Source organism: Clinocottus analis, unplaced genomic scaffold, assembly GCF_023055335.1.
Source record: "Clinocottus analis isolate CAN_PGR_092001 unplaced genomic scaffold, fCliAna1.0.p SCAF_6, whole genome shotgun sequence".
NCBI classification, from domain to species: domain Eukaryota; kingdom Metazoa; phylum Chordata; class Actinopteri; order Perciformes; family Cottidae; genus Clinocottus; species Clinocottus analis.
In genome coordinates, this window is record NW_027176218.1 from 362,220 (window position 1) to 385,000 (window position 22,781).

The window sequence follows — 22,781 nt, forward strand, 5'->3', positions numbered from 1 at the left end:
GGACGTGTTTAAGGTCTGACGGGCTGACCTGACTCAACCCTGACTGAGCCTCAGAAACACCTGAGCCAATGAAACGTAGCGGCGAGTGTGTCACGGCGTCTGGCTGGCGAGGGCCATCGGGAATGTTCAGCATGTCATGTGACGCTGCGGTGGTCCAGGTCACGATTATTGCTGATGTTGGACGATATATAAATATCTGGTCAAGTCATTTTAAGAACATTTTCATGCCATTTGTGACGATATATAATATATAATAATGTACTCTTCATGGGCAAACCAAACAGGAAGTGAAGGGAACGGCGGTCTGGAAGCGTCACGCCACCGGATGTTTCTTCTTCAGAAGATGTTTTCATAAAGGGTCAAACTGCAAAAATCAGGAGGATTTTGAACCCTTTTATTCACGTTTTTGGCCAATTTAGACGTTCACAAAGTTACTGAGAATAGATTCTACATGGCTTCATCACCATGAAATATTAAATTGATTCATTGGACAATGATATAACATTTATAGAACTCACAAAGTCTGCCCGGATCAATATGTATCAATACGTATCATATCCATACGTATCGATACATTGATACATCCTGATATGTATCAATGTATAGTTAGATACATATCAAGATGTATCAATGTATCTATACATTGATACATCTTCATATGTATCAATGTATCAATACATTGATACTTATGGATATGTATCCATGTATTGATATGTATCTATTTATACATGGATACATTGATATGTATCAATGTGTATGAGGTATCAATACAACCCTAATATTCACCTGAAGGTTCCAGGATCTCAACTTTGTCGATAAGTTAAGTTTATTAAATTAAAATAAAGTGAACTCTGCCAGAATGAATAAGTGAATAAAATATCTCACCTCCTGGTCAGTTTGTTTAACTTTTTTTTTTCCCAGCGTTGTCATGGGAACGACCAACTGTCTCCATGACAACTGAGCACAAAAGCTCTGTTTGCTGGAGAATCTCCATTTAAAAAAAATAAAAATAATAAAAATCTGGCCATCGGATCTTTAGTCGTGTTTTTCTTTCTCGTAAGACTTTATGAGAAAGAAAAAACGCAACTCAAGAACTATCTGCTCACTGGCAGTTGGTTGACTTCCTGTCAATCAAACAGAAAGAAAGACATTTTAAAATCATCTCAACCATAAAACTAAAGGTATAAAAACTGCAGAGCCAGAGCCTCTCCTGCAGGACACCGGCCTGCTGGGGCTTCCCCTAATGGCCGCCAGTGGATCCGTGGGCTCAGCGGCGCCTCGGGGGAGCTCAGCGTTACGACAGCTGATGAGATCTCAGGGGCTTTAGCTCCCGACCCCGGACGCGGTAATAGAGCGACCTTTTGACCCCACGAGCCTCGCGAACCAGGAAGTGCAACGCGGCGAGCAGGACGAGGGGGAAGGTTTCCGTGTGCGTGATGTCATGACGCTGCAGCTGGTCATCCGATTTAAAGTGAAAATAAAAAACAGACAATTACACAATTAAAGGAGCCGCTTCACACCGCTCTTATTTTGAAATAGAAACAACTTACGTTCTACTTAATATTCTTATTTTTGGGATTTTCTTTGGTACAATGAAGCAATGAATTGATTTAAATTTGCACAAATCAGAGAGAAGAAATGAGCAGAAAAATGTAGAAATCCTTTTAATTCAAACATTTAAAATGTGTTTTTCCTCGTTGACAAGCAGAAAAACCTTCAATCTGATCCTTGCATGATGATTCCTCATCTGCGTAATTTAAACACACAATTTGGAAAACTTGTAATAGAACAAATAATCGTCTTTGTGTCAGTAATTAACACAAGACGTTCATGGTGATGTCTATTAATTCATTTTTTAACATATTTACTGATCCTGTTTTAAAACTCTCTCTCTTTGTCTCTTTCTCTGTCTTCCGCCTCTCCTCAGTAATGTGTGAACTGCTTCTGTGTGTGTGTGTGTGTGTGTGTGTGTGTGTGTGTGTGTGTGTGTGTGTGTGTGTGTGTGTGTGTTAGACTCTGAACTACCATCTCCTTCTTTGGTGAAGCGTCTTGCGGCTCTGTGCCTCTTTGTCTTCGTTTTTTCTTCTCCTCGCCTCCACGTTCTCTCTCTCTCTCTCTCTCTCTCTCTCTCTCTCTCTCTCTCTCTCTCTCTCTCTCTCTCTCTCTCTCTCTTTATTAAATATTCCTCCCTCACTGAACCGTCCCGCTGCTCGTAGACGTGAATCATCAAACTGGATTAAATGCTGGATCTCGTGGAGCCGCAGACGGCTGCTGCCGCTCATTTACCTTTTCACTGTAGAAGCTGCTCTCCATCTCACAGTCTGTGTGTGTGTGTGTGTGTGTGTGTGTGTGTGTGTGTGTGTGTGTGTGTGTGTGTGTGTTATTCTCTCGCCTCCTCTTATGGTCACAGGGTTCAGTCTCTGTGCAGCTGCTGTACTTTCTGTTTAGTCGCCACTGACATGAAGAGCAGCTAAGATCATTTTTGGACAAATTAAATGCAATTAGTTGTTTTGCATCACAGAGAGGACGTGCAACTTTTTATTTTTTTATTTGTGAAGATACTTTTTAGTACAGAAACAGACAAAACTCACAAAAATGTATTTTATTCATTTTTTAAATATGTTTAACTATATTTATTATCATTATATATATATTATATAGTATAACATTTAAATAAATAAATAAAAGTCCACAAAAAATATAAAATATTATATATATATATGTATATATATATTAATAATGATAATAAAAAATAAAATAAAATGCATTCTATATATATATATTTTATTTTTTTGACTAATATTATTACTTTATATTTTCTTTATTTCTTTCTAAACAGTTACAAGATGTTTGTTATTAATGTTTTGGTTTTACTGTTTAAAAAAACTTTTAAAAATCTCATAAAAATAGTTTAAAGGGAAAAAGAAAAGAGTTGCATCACATTGTACACAATCAATAATCGCATAGTGAATAAATCAAAAAGGAGAATCATTTCTAAGATATTGCATTAAATTAGAGTCACTTCGTCGTGCTTTTATTTTGGCGGGGTCACACCTGCTCTCTGTTGCCACACCGGGACGATGTCAACTTTCACCCACATGTCACTCGTCGGCCAATCGGCTGAGGGGACAGGAGGGCGTGTTCCTGCCACCTGCAGACACACTGAAACATTTTAAATGTCTTTGTTCTCTGATGTATTAAAAAGTATAAAAGTATAACATCCACCCCCATGTCCTCCTTGTGTGCAGGCCCAGAGGAAGGAGGTGTTCCTGCAGGAGCGGTACGGCCGCTACAGCCTCACCGACCCCTTCCTGGCCCTGCAGAGGGACTTTGAGTGCGGCGTTCCCGGAGGGGACAAGGAGCGCCGGCCGCTGGGCTCCAGTCCCATCTCCGTCCTGGAGGCCGTCATGGCGCACTGCAGGAAGATGCAGGAGCGCATGGCGGCCCAGCTGGCCGCCGCCGAGAGCCGCCAGAAGAGGGTGAGGAGGAGGAGGAGGAGCAGGAGGAGGAGGAGGAGGAGGAGGAGGAGGAGGAGGCTGGTGTTGACAAACCGGTTCTTTAATAACAGCTGAGAGCCACATCAATGATTAATTAATTATTAATATTAGTTTATTCATCCGCGACTACTCGGAGGAAGAAAAGTGCTCGCTTGTCTTTGTGTGTGAATGTTTACACTTTGTGTATTTGAATCGGAGGATAGGAGTAACAGTGTGTGTGTGTATTGTGTACTTCATGTATGTGGAGTGTCAGTTCTATTTTTGGTCTGTGTGTGTGTGTGTGTGTGTGTGTGTGTGTGTGTGTCACAGGTCTTTTTAGGATTGCGTGGCTCTGATGAACCGGGCAGCCATGTGTTTGTTAGCGCTGTCACACATTGCTGTGTGTGTTTGTTGTGTATCGTTACCGCTGCTCGGGGAGTTTGACACAGTTTTTGGCGCTTCATCTCACGTCTGGAAGTGTGTGTGAGGAGTGAAGTTTAATGCTGTGTGTGTGTGTGTGTGTGTGTGTGTGTGTTGTGCGTCCTGTTCCTGAACTCTGTTACGCTGATAGAAGAGACGAAGTTCACACACACAAAGAGAGACGAAGCACACACACACAAAGATGAGTGGGAAGAAGGAAGAAGGTAGGAAGTGGTGTGTTTTGACAGGTTGTGTGTGTGTGTGTGTGTGTGTGTGTGTGTGTGTGTGTGTGTGTGTGTGTGTTTTTATCCATCACATACAATATATTAAGTTTCTTCCAAATATAAAAATACAAAAATATTAAAACAAAATTTAAAAAAAAAGCGACATATCAACTAAGAAATTCAAAACAATCTAAATCATCTGATTGGTTGATTCATTGACTCATAATCTGAGTAACTCCGCCCACTTTGTTCCGGCCAATCAGAGCAGACTGGGCTTCTTCTTCGGGAGCGAGGTCTTAAAGAGACAGGCGCACAAAACAAACAGCGTTTCAGACTTAAAGAATGTGTTTTTGAATATTAACGCATATAAAAATGTTTTAAAGGAAACTCAAAATATATAATATGAAGCTGCAAATGAGCGCAATATGTCCCCATTAAATTATACCGTTAGCGTCGTTGGAGGGAAGTTTAAATGATGGGTGGGAAGCGGACGCTGTAACACATCTTAGTCGTTGGGAACTGCACAACATGTGTCGTGCTCCTACGGAAGCGAATAAGAAAATAAAAGACACAAAGTCCTCGATCGAGTCTTTCATAATGTCTTTTATGTCCCGGCTGAACCGAGCCGTGACATTTACACGAGCCGAGGGATCTGATTTAATCCTCTCAACTCACAGAGCGACCGTCGCTCTCTCCGTGATGAGGAACACGTCTGTTCTTTGTGTTTTATCACCACACAAACAAACAAACAAACATGTCTGCTTCTTCACCAGCGTGTGAAAGATTCCTTTGAGGACGCTGTCCATGGGTTTTCATCAAAGTGCTCTCATGGATTCTGCTCATCTCTTTGGTTTTGATCTCTTTTGATCTTGTTCTCACGCTGGACTGAGACAAAGAGACAAGGAGACGAGGAGACGAGGATTGAGGGAAGGAGACAGAGACAAAGAGAGACAATGATTTAGAGAAGGAGACAGAGACAAAGAGACAATGAAGGAGACAAGGAGAGAAAGAGACAGAGAGACAAATGGACAATGATTGAGAGAAGGAGACAAGGATTAAGAGAAGGAGACAATGAGACAGAGAGAGAAATGGACAATGAAACAGAGACAAAGAGAGACAAAGAGATAATGATTGAAGGAAGGAGACAAGGAGACAGAGAGACAGAGAAATGTAAAGAGAGAAAATGAGAGAGAAAGAGACAGAGAGACAAATGGACAAGGAGACAGAGACAAAGAGACAATGATTAAGGGAAGGAGACAAGGAAACAGAGAGAGAGAATGGAACAAAGAGAGAGACAAGAAGACAGAGAGACAGTGATTGAGAGAAGGAGACAAAGAGACAAAGAGACAGAGCTATAGAGAGAGACAAAGAGAGAGAGACAAAGATAGAGATGAGCTTCAAAGCGAGGACGTCTCACTCCTTAACTTTTAAAGAACCGATAGCAGAACCTTAAACTCTGGACCGAATCAAAACTCTCGAGTTTTCACTCCTGTAGAGTCTCAGCGAGGAGACGAGGAGACGCGAGGCCGCTTTGACCTTGAGAAGTCCTTCATTCATTGGACGCCCTTGAACACGGCGGAGCTCCGGCACCAACAGACCAACGACGGGTTCCTCTCCCTCTGAGGACTGAATCATCGCCTGATTGCAGCGTCGTGCTCGACGTGTCGCCAGCCGGGCGCCGCCAGGAGATAAATGGGCTTTTTGTGTGGAACCATTACAGCGACATCATCGTCGCACCCAGAAAAAGACACATGGAGAGCTCACGGGGGATCTTCTGGTTGCCGGGTAGAACAGGGTTTCAAGCCGCTATCTTTATCCCGGCGTTTCCACTCGAGCGGTCGCATTATCCAGCAGGTCTAGTGTGCAACGCTGTCTGAATGGGCTCATGGGAAAAATCAAAGAGACTTAACCCCCCTCCCCCCCCTTGTGTCCATGAACCAGTCATGAAGTGGGAGGAAGCTCCACTCGTTTTGTTGTTGGTTTTCTTTAAATAGTCCTCATGCTTCCTTCCTCCTTCACTCCCTTCTTCTCAATTAGTGCTTCATGACTTAAAGCTGCATTCTCTCTCCTGACCACCAGGGGGTGACTCCTCTGGTTGTATAGAAGTCTATGCTTCACGTGTTAAAGCTGCACTCTCTCCTGACCACCAGGGGGCGACTCCTCTGGTTGTATAGAAGTCTATGCTTCATGACTTAAAGCTGCATTCTCTCTCCTGACCACCAGGGGGCGACTCCTCTGGTTGTATAGAAGTCTATGCTTCATGTGTTAAAGCTGCATTCTCTCTCCTGACCACCAGGGGGCGACTCCTCTGGTTGTATAGAAGTCTATGCTTCATGTGTTAAAGCTGCATTCTCTCTCCTGACCACCAGGGGGCGACTCCTCTGGTTGTATAGAAGTCTATGCTTCATGTGTTAAAGCTGCATTCTCTCTCCTGACCACCAGGGGGCGACTCCTCTGGTTGTATAGAAGTCTATGCTTCATGTGTTAAAGCTGCATTCTCTCTCCTGACCACCAGGGGGCGACTCCTCTGGTTGTATAGAAGCATATTCTTCATGTGTTAAAGCTGCATTCTCTCTCCTGACCACCAGGGGGCGACTCCTCTGGTTGTATAGAAGTCTATGCTTCATGTCTTAAAGCTGCATTCTCTCTCCTGACCACCAGGGGGCGACTCCTCTGGTTGTATAGAAGTCTATGCTTCATGTGTGAAAGCTGCATTCTCTCTCCTGACCACCAGGGGGAGACTCCTCTGGTTGTATAGAAGTCTATGCTTCATGTGTTAAAGCTGCATTCTCTCTCCTGACCACCAGGGGGCGACTCCTCTATGAATCTTCCAGCAAACATCCCAACATAACAATGCTTTTTCAGATAATAATAATAATAATTCAAATGATCCTGCGCTCCTGATATCGATAATTAGACATATTTTTATGATTTAAAAACTCGTGCTGCTTTCAGCCGTCACAGCGTCCCCTAAATTAGTTTATTTTGCTTCTCTGAGGCTTGAGGCCGACATAATCCTCTCACCAATTAGTGGCTCGTCGTAGCGCCGAGGAATCGAACCGCCGCTCCTGTGTGCTTGTGAACCCTCGTCGCTCCTCATCATCAGACGGTGGTGACATGTAGTTCCTGATGGTTTGGAGGAGGAGGGAGGGGGGAAGGGACTCGTTTCTTTTTGTTTTGGGGGCTTGTCAGAGCGATGGGGTTCTTGGTGATGAGGTGCAAAGAGCCCCCCCTCCCTTTCTGCCCCCCCCCTCCGCCGGTTAAGCCTTGTTACGTCTGATGCCAGCGCTGAGCTAACAATAGCAGCGGCGCTCCAGATATGGAGAGCGGGAGCTTCCACAAGTCATCGAAATTCAACCGTGCGTCTCTGCGAATAGATAAAATCTGAAACTCTGGCTCCTCCGAACCGCCCGGGCGGGCCAACGTCCCCGTTTGTGTAATAGTTTGCATCCTCCTTGTATTTTTTGTTTGTTACTTTGGGATCAATGAACAAGTGCGGCCGCGTTCGCCGCTTCAATGATAAAGAACCTCCGAGCTCCTTAAATATGACGTCGGACACTTTTTCGCTGTAAATCTCTGCGTGCACGTGGCGCTCCGGGCTTCAACATGACGCGTGTGATATCTATTATTCAGATAGTTTGACCTACTTTATTCTGTAAACCTATTCTCCCAGGGTTAGACGTCACGTTCGACCTCTTTGGCAGATCCTCCTCACCGGCACGAGGCCGGTTTGGGATCTTTTTTCCCGTGTTTTCCGGCGACGGAGGATATTTTCAGGCTGGAGCTCGTCCGGTGCGTTCGATGTGCCGATCTGATCGATTGCAGACGATCCGCTTTCCAAAAGGAGGAGAAAAGACGCCAGTTCGACACCTGATTTTGTTTATTTTGTGTGAGGGATCGGCGTCAGAAACGTCTGTTTGCACGTCCAGAAAATACAACGCTGCGATTGACAGTAAACGCAACGCAATAGCAGAACACATCATATGAAAATATGGTGATTACGTCTGTTATTTGAATGCAAAGCGTATTATTTAATCGTGGATGAGGCTCGTGCTGCAGCCAGCAATTTTATTCTCAATTCATAAGTTAAGTTTATCATTTAAAGTGGAGAAAAGCACTTTAATTTTATTTTTTTTTGCCTTGTACACGACTTTACAAAATTGATGGACTTTTTTTTTTAACTTAGAATCAGCTTTGAGGCCATGTACATTTTCACAGTCATGAAATTTGACGCCGGAATTTGCGCTTCGTACTTCTTTTCAATGCAAGAGCGAGATATAAAAAAGATAAATGTAAAAGAAAGACCAAAAAACAAGACATTCAGGAAACAGTAGCCCAGAAAGTGCAGCTGGTGCAGGAGGAAGTGTCTGACTCATTGTTCAGTTGTTCATCAGACTGACCTGGTCCTGCGTTTTGTTATCTTCTCATGTTTAATTTTTGAAGTGCAGCAGATGAACGCTGCGTCTTCCAGCGAGCTGGTTGTGGTGAAGCTCTGCAGTGACCTCACTGCTCACCTGACGCGTGTCTTTGCTTCCTCCTCCTGCAGCTGGAGATGGAGAAGCTGCAGCTGCAGAGTCTGGAGCAGGACCACCGCAAGCTGACGGCGCAGCTGAAGGACGAGCGCGAGAAGAACAAGCACATCGTCATGATGCTGGTGCGCGAGTGCAAGCAGCTGGCCACGCGGGTGGTGGAGGAGTCGCAGCGCTTCGACGAGCTGCAGGCGCGCCTGGACGAGGAGGGCCGCTCCTCCGGCCGGCGGCAGGAGGAGCTGAGCGCCGAGCGGCAGCGCGGCCAGCAGATGGAGGCCAAGATGGAGAAGCAGCTGTCGGAGTTCGACACGGAGCGGGAGCAGCTGCGCGCCCGGCTGGGCCGCGAGGAGGGCGAGAGCCAGAGTCTGCGGCAGCAGGTGGAGCAGCTCAGGACTGAACAGGGCGACGGGAAGGGCGCCGCCCAGCCCGCCGCCGCCGGAGCAGAACCCGCCGCCGGCGCGCCGCCACCGGCGGTGACGTCCGTCTCCGTAGCCACGGAGCCCATAAGCTCCCGGACGGCGTCCTGCCAGACGGACCCGCCCCCCGCCGAGGCGGAGGCGCCCAAGAAGAACCCGCTCGGCGTCCCCGTCAAGCCGACGCCGGCCAACTACGTGGGCCTGAGCCTGCCGAAGACCGGCGGCCGGGGGCTCGTCCACAGCGGCTCGGGCGGGCTGGCGCAGTCGGAGAACGGCTCGGAGGGCCAGGCGGCGCCGCCCCCGCAGCCGCCGCACGGCGTGCCCAGCGGCGTGAGCCCCCGCGTCCAGGCCGCCCGCTACAAGTTCCAGGAACAGGACCAAAACGGCACGGCGTCCCAGAGCCCGCCGGCGCGCGACCTCTCCCCGACGCCCGCCGGCCGCGACAACTTCGCCGCCAAGCAGCAGGCGCGCCACACCGTCACGCAGGTCCTCTCGCGCTTCACCAGCCCTCCGGCGGCGGCGGGCGGAGGCGGCGGATCGCTGCGCCCCAGCCTGCCCCACTCCGCCTCCGAGGGGGGCCCTTTCCCCGGCCGCCTGGGCCACCCCATCGGCATCAAGTCGCCCACGGTGGCCAGGATCGACCGGGGAAACCCGCCCCCGATCCCGCCCAAAAAGCCGGGGCTCTCCCAGACGCCGTCTCCTCCCCATCCGCCCATCAAGGGGGCGCTGGGGGACGGCAGCGGCCGCTCCCCGGGGGGCGGGCTGAAGCCGGCCACGCCCCAGCTGCCGCCCAAACCCGCCATGGACCTGGTCCCAGCCCTGACGGCCTCTCAGGTGGGTGCCTGCCCCCATCAGCATTCGCGCTCCGGCCGGGGCCCCCAGCGGCAGCCGGTGGCGGCGGCGGCGGCGGCAGCATGCGCAGAGTGCCCCCCCGTCATCAGTAGCTCCTCCTCCTCCTCCATAAACCCCCCCTCCACCTCCTCCTCCTCCTCCATTAGCGCTCCATCCTCCCGTAGCCTCCTGGCAGCAGCATCAGGTAAACGAGGCTCCACCGAGCGCCGTCTCCCTCCAGATCTTCCCCCCCCGCTGCCTCTTTTTTTTCTTCGACTGTCTTTCCACGGCACTGGCATAGCGATAGCGTAGCTTAGCATAGCGATCCGGTTACAGGCAAGCTAGCCACAGGGGGGTGCAAGGCAGAATAGCGCAGGGGTCAGTTCAGTTTAATGTCACTGACTCTCTCCCTCACTGCATTCTCTCTCTCCTCCTCCTCTTCCTCCTCCTCTTCCTCCTCCTCTTCCTCCCCCTTTTCATGCCCTGCGTTGACGCTAACATGTCGCCCGACCCTCCGAGAGCTCAGCCCGTTCCTTTAAAAGGAGCGAGTAGCAGATGTTCACGTCGCCTCGAGTAGTCGGACTGGTTGCGTCGGGCTTCCCACCAGTTCCCCCCCGACCTTATCCTCTCTGAAGCTGGTGCCAGAGGCTGCTCTCTCCTCTTCCTCCTCCTCATCCTCCCTCCAGCAGCATGACCCCTCCCCCTCCACCTCCTCCACCGCCTCCTGCACTTCCTTCAGCTTCCATTAACTCGTCCATTCCGCCTCCCTCGTTTCCATCAGCGCTGACATCTCCACGTATGAATGTTTCCTCCGTGTCGAGCTTTCTGCTGCTTGGTTTTGATTCACCGTTTTCTACAACTCCAGTTTGTTACGACTTGTGTTCTTGTTTGTCGTCCTGTCCCGTGATGAAACAACACTGACATCACGCCGTAAACTAACTTCATTATTCCTCCGGAGAAAACGATCGCGCAAGCTGTTTGTTGCAAACGTTCAGTTTGCAGAATCACTTTTCTCCTCCATCAACTTCTGCACACTCACCGATTTATTTTGTCTTGAAACGCCGACCTTTCGTCAGCAATACAAGACCTCGGGGTCGCAACGAGCGGGAAACATCCTGAAATGTTTCCCGTGAGATGCGACAACGCTGCATGTTGCAAAGTCCGGTTCTTTATGCATGAAATATTTATGAATACATGCATGTGCTCCGTTGCTGCTTAAGTGCTTTGCAGAAAAAGTAAAGACCTTAAATGACGTAGATAACAAATCATTAGGAATGTTTTTTTTGGAGATTCTTGATTCTGGCTCCTCTGGAAAAGAAGGAAGCTCCTCAGATGTGATCACGCAATTCACTGATGAGACAGCGGCCATTTTTTTTTTTTAGCTTTGGCCTTTTTACGTCCTTGAGCATCTCTGCGACACTTTTTCTTCCGCCTCGTTTCTCTCTCCAGTCTGTGAGAAAAGTTCCTGCCTCTCATGTGACCTCAGTTAAAAAGTAGCATCTTTAGCTTTTATTTAGCATGATAGTTTTGAGTTTAGTAACTGGATCTCATCTATTTTGTGTTTGTTTGTTTGTTTGTGAGATCAATCCTGTAATAATGTGTAACACATGTTGATTTCACTTACTTTAAACTGCTGGAATCACCACTAGACTACGAGGTGCATGTTCTGCTGCTCGGCATCAGCATGCACGGACTACAAGTGTTTCATTATTTTAATCCCAGTTCTCTACGCAACCCTCCCTCCCACTATGAACTGACGTGTGCTCTCCTCACCCCGCCGACCCGCCCACCTTCTCACGCCCTCGCTCTCCCGTTCTCAGCACTTCTAGAAGCTTCCTCCTCCTCCTCCTCCTCTTCCTCGTTTAACCTGTGCTGCTCCTGCTCCTCCCCCTCCCTCCCCCTTGCAGGCTGGTGTCCCTCCGTAGTCTCCTCTCTCAGCGGCGGAGGGCCTGCTGCCCTGGACGGCGGGCGCTCCCTGCTCCTCCAAGCTGCTTCCCAGGGAAATGTCACTTTATTGTCAATGCTGCTTAACCAACCAGACCCGACCGCCACCACCAACACCACCAACACCACCACGACTACGACCACGACGACCACGACCTCCACCAACCCCACGACCACCGACACCGCGGAGGACGAGCCCGACCTTCTCGACCACGACCTCCACCACGACCTCCACCACGACCTCCACCACGACCTCCACCACGACCACGACCGAACCGCTGCTTTGTTTGCTGCTGCTCAGAACGGACACGCAGGTAAACAACTCCTCTGGTTGTATAGAAGTCTATGTTTCATGTGTTAAAGCTGCATTTTCTCTTTTGACCACCAGGGGGCGACTCCTTTGGTTGTATAGAAGTCTATGCTTCTTGTGTTGAAGCTGTATTCTCTCTCCTGACCACCAGGGGGCGACTCCTCTGGTTGTATAGAAGTCTATGCTTCATGTGTTAAAGCTGCATTCTCTCTCCTGACCACTAGGGGGCGACTCCTCTGGTTGTATAGAAGTCTGTGCTTCATGTGTTAAAGCTGCATTCTCTCTCCTGACCACCAGGGGGCGACTCCTCTGGTTGTATAGAAGTCTATGCTTCATGTGTTAAAGCTGCATTCTTCCTCCTGACCACCAGGGGGCGACTCCTCTGGTTGTATAGAAGTCTGTGCTTCATGTGTTAAAGCTGCATTCTCTCTCCTGACCACCAGGGGGCGACTCCTCTGGTTGTATAGAAGTCTATGTTTCATGTGTTAAAGCTGCATTTTCTCTCCTGACCACCAGGGGGCGACTCCTCTGGTTGTATAGAAGTCTATGCTTCTTGTGTTGAAGCTTTATTCTCTCTCCTGACCACTAGGCGGCGACTCCTCTGGTTGTATAGAAGTCTATGTTTTATGTGTTAAAGCTGCATTCTCTCTCCTGACCACCAGGGGGCGAATCCTCTGGTTGTATAGAAGTCTATGCTTCATGTGTTAAAGCTGCATTCTCTCTCCTGACCACCAGGGGGCGACTCCTCTGGTTGTATAGAAGTCTATGCTTCATGTGTTAAAGCTGCATTCTCTCTCCTGACCACCAGGGGGCGACTCCTCTGGTTGTATAGAAGTCTATATAAATGACTCTACTCTCTTGATGTATGGTCGATACGAGCTTAATTGTTGTTTGAGTGGAAGAAAAGATTGAATTCTTCTTCATATGAGCCACGATCTTCTTGTGATTTCTCTTTCTTTGGTTAAATATCTCATAATTCTCTTTCCGACTCTCTCGGCTGTACGTACGTTTCAAAGCGTAGATGATTCTGGGAGTTGAATCTTCGCCTGTGGGGGTTTTTGGCTTTTAAAGAGCATCGAGGTCTTCTAGGAACGCCCGGCGGCTCGTATTGATCCTTATTGATGGATCAGAGACGCTGGACTACAAACAAAGGCCTCAGTCTGATCGAGTGCTTCTGTGAGTGTGGCTGACATGAATAAAATATAAGAGTCATTAGACACCACCGCGATAATGATTATGAAGTCCATGTATTAATACACTAATAGATATACAGATATGCCGGATATGTACACACACACACACACACACACTTGTTGTTCAGCATTTCGATTGTATTGCACATTAAGTTTTCTCTCGTCTTTATCATGCTTTGTATGTATAAATATCTACTATTAGTCATAATCTTGCGTCCTGTGTGTGTGAGCGTGTGAGCGTGCATCTCCGTGTCTGTCCGCCGCTCATCCTGCGTACCGCTGCACAAAGCTGCAGACTATTTTACGGCTGCACGCTCCTCGAGGACTTCGTTTGGTCGCAGTGAATCACACTTAAAGACAATAAAACACCTTTGCATTGCCCTGTAGCAGCAGCTGGGAGCTAGCTTGCTACAGTGGGGAGATAGCAGCAGTGCTAGCCGGCTACAGCGGGGAGCAAGCAGCAGCGTTAGCTGGCTACAGCGGGGAGCTGGCTATAGCGCTAGCTGGATACATTGGGAAGCTAGCAGCAGCGGGGAGCTAGCAACAGCACTAGCTTGCTTTTCCACATTTCAGCGTTGAATGTCTCGCAAAAGAAACGGCGTGGATGTTCCAGACATCAAACCTGTGACATTTCAGTTTTTGAAGAGCGACCCAAAGAAAGAAAGAGAGAAAGAAAGAAAGAAAGAAAGAAAGAAAGAAAGAAAGAAAGAGAGAGAGAGACCTCCTGCCACCTGCTTTCTTTCCACAACTAAAAGTCTCTGTTTGTCTTTCCAGACAGATGAAACATGCTGTCGTGCGTCTGTTAGCTTTTAGTGAGAAGAACACGAGATGCTAATGTCTGCTGTCGGTTTGAATAAAAGTTTTACTTCCTGCACGCAGTTTGACTTTTTAGTGCACAAGCAGAAAATAATAATGCGACTGTGCAGAAGATGCACAGCTGCACGTAAACAGAAATTTTAGAAGAGAAATGCAATTTTTTTTTTTAAGCTGACGAACGCTTAAAGGTCTGTGAGCTGCCACTGAGTGAGACGGACTGTTGACCAGGATGTAACCTACATGCTCGTTCAGCTGACACACACATACACCGAATAATTAATGCATGTACACCCATTTACACACACACACACACACACACACACACTGCAGGACGATCAGGATCTGCTTCCCCGCTGAGGTGTTTAGTAACACGAAGAGCGTTGATCCGAAAACACGACTAATGCAGCTGAAGGGCAGCTGGGCTGAGGGATTATGGGTGAATCTACACAGAGAGGACACACACACACACACACACACACACACACACACACACACACACACACACACACACACAGTCAATATTTCTTTGTCCCGAGAGTTTCCTTCTTATCTGATCCTCCACTACCTTCCCTTTCCTCAAACAGAAAGACATATTTTATTTAAGTACAGGAAATAAAAGGTCCCGCTGTGGCTCCCTTGTCGTCGATGTCCTGATGTGAAACTATTCGTGTCCGGTTTGACGTCGCGTGCGCTTCAGAGAGCTGAAGCTCGACCTCACTCTGGTTTGCTTCCGCTGGCTTTTAGTGTTCAGTGTTGGTTCCAACAAAAGGTTTCTTTCATCGGACTTTCTGAAAAGCAGGAAGAAGAAGAAGGAAAAAAAGAGAAAATTCTTTGGATTTCTGCCCATATTTTGAAGGATAACTGGCTGCTGTGCTATATTGTACCGGAGGGTAAATATTTGGAGGACTTTTCTTTCTACGTGATTTAAGATCAGAGACTCGTGTAGCAGTCGAATGCCAAGACCGTTATTGACCGTTTGTCTTTTAGGCGTTTTGGACCGATGTGGCGCTGACGTTGCATTTAATTTGGCATATTGAGCCGTCTGCCGGTCCAGCAGAAGCTAATCAACGAGGTGTCGTAGCTTTCGAGATGATTGCGTTGTGTCCGTGCCAACAGGAAGCTTGAACGCAATGTTTTGTGTCTCCGTCGGAGCTGAAGCCCCGCCTCCTGCCACCCGTCTGGGAGAAGCTCTCTCTCATGAACACGAGCACGTCGTCTGCATATTGTTGCATCCGGTGCTCCTGGATGTGATATCTGGACTGTTTTTCCTCTTTTGTAAACAAGACTGGGAGGTGTCGTAGCTTTTTGAGATGATTGCGTTGTGTCCGTGCCAACAGGAAGCTTCAACGCAATGTTTTGTGTCTCCGTCAGAGTGCGTGACGCTGCTGCTGTCGTCGGGATCGCCCGCCGACGTCTCGGACGATGACGGATTCACGCCTTTACATTTCGCCGCCGCCCACGGCCACAGCAGGTGAGCTCACGGGAGTCTTCCTCTCTTTCCTCTACTTCCTCTACTTCCTCTACTTCCTCTACTTCCTCGCCTTCGGTCAACACACACATGTTGTTATACCTTAGAGGGGGTTCAGTTAAATAATCGATGTCCTGGAAAGCGACGCTGACATTCTCCTGTTTCCCGGTGAACTATCTGTCAGAGTTTATCATCTGAAAGCCCGATGTGTGATGTCTTGGACCACATTACGGTTCAAATGGTAGTTAGCTGCGATAAATGATCGCAATACACCGCTTTAAAGCTGCGTTTAAACTTTTTTTACTTTATTACGATCGTCATTTACGTGCAGCGAGGGTACGCTAGATTCGACTTAAAAAAAAACCTTAACCCGACTGTGTCGCCCGGCTCGTTTCCAAAGAAACTAGCGAGCAGCATTAGCTATAAAAAAAAAGTCTCCAAAAGTGGGAAGCTAGCAGCAGCGCTAGCCGGCTACAGCCGGGCACTAGTGGGGGCACTAGTTTGCTACAGCGGGGGCTAGCAGCAGCGTTAGCTTGCTACGGCGGGGGGTAGCAGCAGCGTTAGCCGGCTATAGCCGGGCGCTAGCGGAGGCACTAGCTTGCTACAGCGGGGGCTAGCAGCAGCGTTAGCCGGCTACAGCGGGGGCTAGCAGCAGCGTTAGCCGGCTACAGCGGGGGCTAGCAGCAGCGTTAGCCGGCTACAGCGGGGGCTAGCAGCAGCGTTAGCCGGCTACAGCGGGGGCAACCACCGATGGTAGTAGCGGCGTATAAGCCGACTTTCGCGCTACAATGAAAGACTCAAAAGGATGTTTGTGAGGCAGCACACAGCTGTGAAGTGCTAGAAGAGCTTTGAAAGTCTTATATTTCTACAAAAGGTGTCTCTGAGTCCTGTGGGGTCGACCTCCCTCACGTCGACCTTTTCAAAACGACAGTGAACTTTAGCGGCTCTGATCTCATCCCGCTGTTTCCAGTCCATGACTCACGGTAATTCCCGTTACCCGTGTGTTTTTTTTCCGCGCGTGTCTGCTGGGTACCGTCACCCCGCCGGCGTCGACCTGGTGACACGCTGCGGACGGGGGTTCAATTCCCGCCGCATGCCCGGTTCACCCTAACCGGATGTTCTGCTGATTTATGGTCCGGCTCTCGTTATGAATTATTAACAACATCTTCTCAGAAACGTCTCGGTTCTGATCGCACATTATTGATCCTGAGGCGTTTTCTGGGATGAAACGTTACAGCAGCTGTGTGTGTGTGTGTGTGTGTGTGTGTGTGTGTGTGTGTGTGTGTGTGTGTGTGTGTGTGTGTGTGTGTGCCAAAAACACGATGCCCAGGACCAGCTGGGGAATGTGCAGTGTTGTAATATCTGATCACAGTGATATTTATAGAGTGGGAATATCCAACAGGCATGCTGTCACGCACACGCACACACACACACACACACACACACACACACACACACACACACACACACACACAGTGTCGTGTTTTCATGACTTTTGGGGACATCCCATTGACCTGCATTAATTTCTTGGAGACTTAATATAACCATAACCATCACCGCTGTCAGACTAATTGTCCTCATTTTGTCTCCATAAGACTAGTAAAACACAGCCCCACACACACACACACACACACAGAGTTTATTTCATGGGTTTAACAGGTTTTTTTTGGTGGTCGTGACTCAGTGGTCGTGTTGGCAGACAGACTCATCGCTCCTCTCTTCCTACTGGCTGGAAGGCTGATGGATGGATATGTTTGTTTGACTGGATGTGTATATTTAAACACACGTGTGTGTGTGTGTGTGTGTGTGTGTGTGTGTGTGTGTGTGTGTGTGTGTGTGTGTGTGTGTGACGACGGCCACTCCTCCCTCCAGCTGTGTGGAGGCGCTGCTGTCTGCAGGAGCTGCTGTGGACTCGGCGGCGGCGGCCGGCGGCCCGAGCCCGCTGCTCCTGGCCTGCGAGGCCGGGCGGCTGCACTGCGTCCGCGTCCTGCTGAGCGCCGGAGCCGAGCGCTGGCGCTCCACCACGGCAAGTCGGCCATCTTTGAGTTGTTGCACGAATTTAGTTGGTCGTTGTTTTCCATGTACAAACAGTCCCGGGTGAGTTTACACCAGCAGCGCGCTTCAGTTCCCTTTAACCGCCTTTTAAATATGAATATGTTCGTGCTCTCGAGGCGTTTTTTCTACGATTGAACAAACGCCATCGTACGCGCTGAAGTTCCAGGTCGATGCAATCTGCAGCTCCGCCGCTAGATGGCGCCAAATCTCACAGACAAAATCCTTTTTTTAATGTTTAATGTTGAAAACTTACATTTTACAGCCTCAATCTGATCAAAAAAGGAACTTTGCAAAAGCCAAATTGGTTTTCAATTTGTACAAAAATATAATCTGATGGTTTTCATGTAGCTTTGGAAATTAAAACGTTGGTTCTTTTCACAAATTTATTGTCTCTTCTTTCTAGAGCTTAAACACATTTTCATAAACTCTACTCTGAGCAAACATTAGGTATAAAAAACACACTAATTGTGATAATTGCACGTTAGTTCCTCGGCATCACTCGTTCCTGCGCGGGCGGGTGGGGGCGGGGCTTATTGGTGTCCTCGCTTCCTGGTCTCCTCGGTAACCAGCGGGGGCCTCGTGGGTTGCCGTGGCAGCATGCGGCGAGGGCCCTATATTTAGCCTCGCCGTACCTGCTTTTGTTCCGCATTCGTCGCCGCAGAGCAGCAGCAGCAGCAGCAGCAGCAGCAGCAGCAGCAGCAGCAGCAGCAGCAGCATACCTGACCTCTTCAGCGCCGCGTATTTTTAGAAACCGGAAAATGTTGGCCGGCGAGTAACGATCCGACACGGAGGAGATGTGACCCGCCGTGAATGTGCAGCACAGTCAGAGCTGCTTTTTTTGGGGGAGGGATGGGCAAGCTGTGTGTTTTATTGTGTTTTATTGTGTTGTATCGTGTTGTATCGTGTTTTATCGTGCATGATTGAACGTTGGCTTTGTTCGTCGGGATCTTCGGTGATCATCGTCGTCTTCTCGTAGCAGAAATCACAACTTTTGAGGCCAAAATCTGTTGTTCTCGCCAAGGACTTTGGGGCACTTTTATAGTGTAATTGTATGTTTTACATCACATGTGCATGAACCGAAACAATAAGCCAATCAATCAACAGCAACCACCTGATGGATTCATCAGTTAATTTCAGGTTTTAAGCAAAAAGTCACTGATTTGTGCTTTTGAAAATAAGTATATTGGCCATATGAGTGTTTGTTCAGGAACATATTCGGCTCACTAATCCATGACGTCATGGTCTAGTTTGAACCTGCGTTACTTGACAGCTCACACTCTTTATTATTCTTTAAACTTTATTCTCGTATTTGCGTCCCTGCAGGACGGCTGCACGGCTCTGCACGCCGCCGTGCGCTCGGGACACGTGGACACGCTGCGTCTCCTCCTCTGCCACCCGACTCCGGGCGACCCCGCCGTGACCTCTGACCCCGCCGTGACCTCTGACCCCGCCGCCGCCGCCGCCCTGACGCTGCCCGCCGCCCTGCTGAACCAGGCCAACGGCGACGGCTGGACGGCTGCGCACATGGCTGCTGCCCTGGGCCTCAAGGTGAGCACGGACACCTGGATTTTATTGCTTTTTGTGAGCAATAACAAAGTGTTAAACATCGATGACGACACCTTCAATATTATGTTTGATACCGCGGAGAACACTTGACTCCGAGCGTTATAAACATTTATTCATTAAAAGGTAAATAGACGTATTATAACGAGGCCAGGGTTGTGGAGGATGGTCGCTCACGCGGATATTTTTGCACATTTTAAAGAGCCTCATGCATCATTCTGGTGCATTAATGAAGAAGCTAGATGTGTGCACTTTGTGCTGGAGTGAACACTTATATGACATCACATTGGGGATTAGTGACAGCATAAAGGAAACGGGACTTTATAGCATTTTAACATCGGGGAGTAACTCGCTTTCGGAGCCTCAAGTGGCCGTTTAGTGGAACTGCAGGTTTTTCTTTGCACTTCCACGCCGGGTTGACGCTCGGTCGCGGCTCCTTCATCTCCTCGGACCTTTCTAAACTAATCTGTAACCAGAGAATATTCCTGGATTATGACGCCGTGGTCCCTCTAGCTCAACACTGGGGCTCCAACATGCAAGTCATCATCAGGAGAAGCAGCGCCGTGAGTGAAGAGACGCCGTCAGAAAATGAATCTTATCGAAATAATCGATAGGTTGATTTTTTTTTGTTGACAACTTTGCCCTCTAGTGGCCAAAAAAACAGTTACACAGCTTTAATCCCAGCCTCCTGCTTTCGCTGATCAGCTATATTATGTCCATTCTGTGTTTTCATTCACACCTGTGCACTTCCACTGATGTCCCGCCGTATTATGGGATGTCCTCCAACAGACGCAGGAGACACCAGACGAGAGGCTCCAGCGCAGAAAAAAGGCTTTTTGTTCTTGTTTTGTGATCATGATGTGTGTGTGTGTGTGTGTGTGTGTGTGTGTGTGTGTGTGTGTGTGTGTGTGTGTGTGTCTGCGTGTGTGTAGGAGTGTCTGGAGGTGCTGTGCAGCCACAGTGAACAGGACATCGAGAGGAGAGATAAGTGTAATCGCACTATTCATGACGTGGCCACTGATGACTGCAAAGATCTCCTTGAAAACCTCAGTGAGTGGCCTCTCTCTCTCTCTCTCTCTCTCTCTCTCTCTCTCTCTCTCTCTCTCTCTGTGTGTGTTTGCTTGACACTTGAATGCAGAAGAATTTAAATATTATACCTTTTTTAAAGAAGGTTTACGAGCAGCAAAGGACCAGAAATGTATATCAAAAGACATTAACATGTGAATTGCATGTGCTCATCACTCATTTAAACATTAATACTGAATATAAAATATAATATTCATGTTAATAATGTTCATACGTGATCATATTGAGTCATTTGCTCGGGTGTTTTCATCTTTTCTGTGTGTCTGCGGAGTCGAGAAACAAAGAATCAAATATTTTTTCTTACATGATTTCAAGCGAGACGCAGAAGGATATATGTTTGTTTGTTTTTGGTTCACGGTTCTGACGGACTTCCTCCTCCTCCTCCTCCTCCTCTTCCTCCTCCAGACTCGTACCGCGTCCTGGTGCGCGTCCGGTGTCCGGGCGGAGGCGGCGCCGGCGCCCTGTGCCCCGTGGAGGCGCTGGAGGAGGAGGCCAGCGGCGTCACCAGCAGCCTGTCGGCGCTGGGCCGCGTGCCGGTGGACCGGTCCACGCGCTGGGGCCGGCTGGGCGCCGCCCTCGGCCGCGCCCTCGCCGCCTACCTCCGGACCGTCTGCGGGGAGCCTCAGGCCGCCGGCGAGGAGGAGGAAGAGGAGGAAGAGGCGGCGCTGCGCCCGCCGCTCGGCCTCAGCGCCGCCAGCATCGCCTCCGTCCTGATAGGTGAGCTCTTCTTCTATGACTCCTCTACTTCTACCGTCCTTCTCTTTTCTCTCTTCTGTCCTTCCTTCCCCCTCTCTTGCGGCCCCTCCCTCCTTCTCTCCCTCCATCCTTCATTTCCTCCCTCCCTCCTTCCTTCCTCCTCCCTCTTTTCCTCCCACCTCGTTCGAACTCGTACCGCGTTTCTTCTTTTCAGCCGATGAACATGTGTCTGTTTCTGGTGATCAGGTGTCATCAGCTGGTTTAAAGGGTTAGAGTTACGTGTGTGTGTGTGTGTGTGTGTGTGTGTGTGTCTCGGCCTGACAAAAGAGGGAGCCGATGTGCTCGACTTCTTCTTCTTCTTCTTCTTCTTCTCTGTTTCTCTCTTGTTACCTCTGTGTGTCACGTTTACTGTCTTTTTCATACAACATTGATCAAGACTGCTTTGTGTGTGTGTGTGTGTGTGTGTTTTGGGTATGATGAAGATGAAGATGAAGAAAGCAGCAGTAGAGGATGAATGCATAATGGATGAGATGGTGGGGGGAGAAAATGTTCGTCTTCTGTGTCAAACTGCAGACACTCTTTAATGTCTTTGTGTCTGCTTGTGCCTCATTTCCCTTTTCATACTAATATATATATATATATATATATATATATATATATATATATATACATATATATACATATATATATATATATATATATATATATATATATATATATATATATATATATATATATATATACATAGTCTGCAGCCTGAGTCTCTCAGTGGGAATACAACCAGCACCCTCACGGTGCTCAGAAAAAAATGTATCTGCAAAAAAGAAAATCACTTTTAAAAGATATTTTGATGGTAACTATGAACATCCAGCATGATATGAGCCAGATTCCCAAAAAAAAGCCTCCTGGAGCGTCAATAAGACACATTTATGGAAAGATTAGGACCTAAAGAATCAGAATCTGAGACAAACATCACAATAAAACAAAGTCTGGTCCTGTTAGGAAGAAGTTTCAGTCAAGAAACTGTCGTTGGGTTCAAAAATGGAAAGAAATTACATATTTTAAGCCAAAAGATGGTCTGAATGGGGCATGCTGGGTATTAAAGTGAGTTCCACCTGCAGGTGTTTCCTTCATGACTCCTCTTCCTCGTCCTCCAGGTGACACCGAGTGGTTTCTGGATCAGGAGCCGGCGCTCTCCCCCTGGGACCTGGTCCGGAAGCCGCTCAGCCAGAACATCACCATCCGCCTCAAAGGTACCGACCGGGACAAGAACTAGAACCATGACATGAACCATGACCAGAACCACAACTAGAACCACGACCAGAACCAGAGATAGAACCAGAACCAGAACCACAACCAGGATCACGACCAGAACCAGAACCAGGACCAGAACTAGAACTAGAACCAGCACCAGAACCATCAACAGAACCAGGACCAGAACCACGACTAGAACCACGACCAAAACCACAACCAGAACCAGGACCAGAACCATGACCAGAACCACGACCAGAACCAGAAATAGAACCAGAACCACGACCAGAACCAGGACCAGAACTAGAACTAGAACCAGGACCAGAACCAGAACCATGAACAGAACCACGACCAGAACCATGACTAGAACCACAGCCACGACTCGGACCACGACCAGAACTAGAACCAGAACCAGAGCCGTCGGCCGTTATGGATCACAACATTTGGCGGATGAAAGGAGGAGATTTTGGTTTTGGATGCTGAGAGAAAATCTGAGTCACACA

General features: G+C 48.4%; 1 protein-coding gene across 1 annotated transcript in view; it reads left to right on the plus strand.

The window, feature by feature from the left end:
* The window catches only part of cttnbp2 (cortactin binding protein 2), a 51,819-nt gene that overhangs the window by 19,118 nt on the left and 9,920 nt on the right, over positions 1-22,781 (plus strand). The window contains exons 3-11 of the mRNA XM_068602119.1: positions 3,249-3,479; positions 8,667-10,101; positions 11,804-12,154; positions 15,531-15,630; positions 17,500-17,653; positions 19,006-19,230; positions 20,178-20,295; positions 20,737-21,048; positions 22,185-22,280. Coding sequence (XP_068458220.1) covers positions 3,249-3,479; positions 8,667-10,101; positions 11,804-12,154; positions 15,531-15,630; positions 17,500-17,653; positions 19,006-19,230; positions 20,178-20,295; positions 20,737-21,048; positions 22,185-22,280 — 3,022 coding nt within the window. The remainder of the gene's footprint in view (positions 1-3,248; positions 3,480-8,666; positions 10,102-11,803; positions 12,155-15,530; positions 15,631-17,499; positions 17,654-19,005; positions 19,231-20,177; positions 20,296-20,736; positions 21,049-22,184; positions 22,281-22,781) is intronic.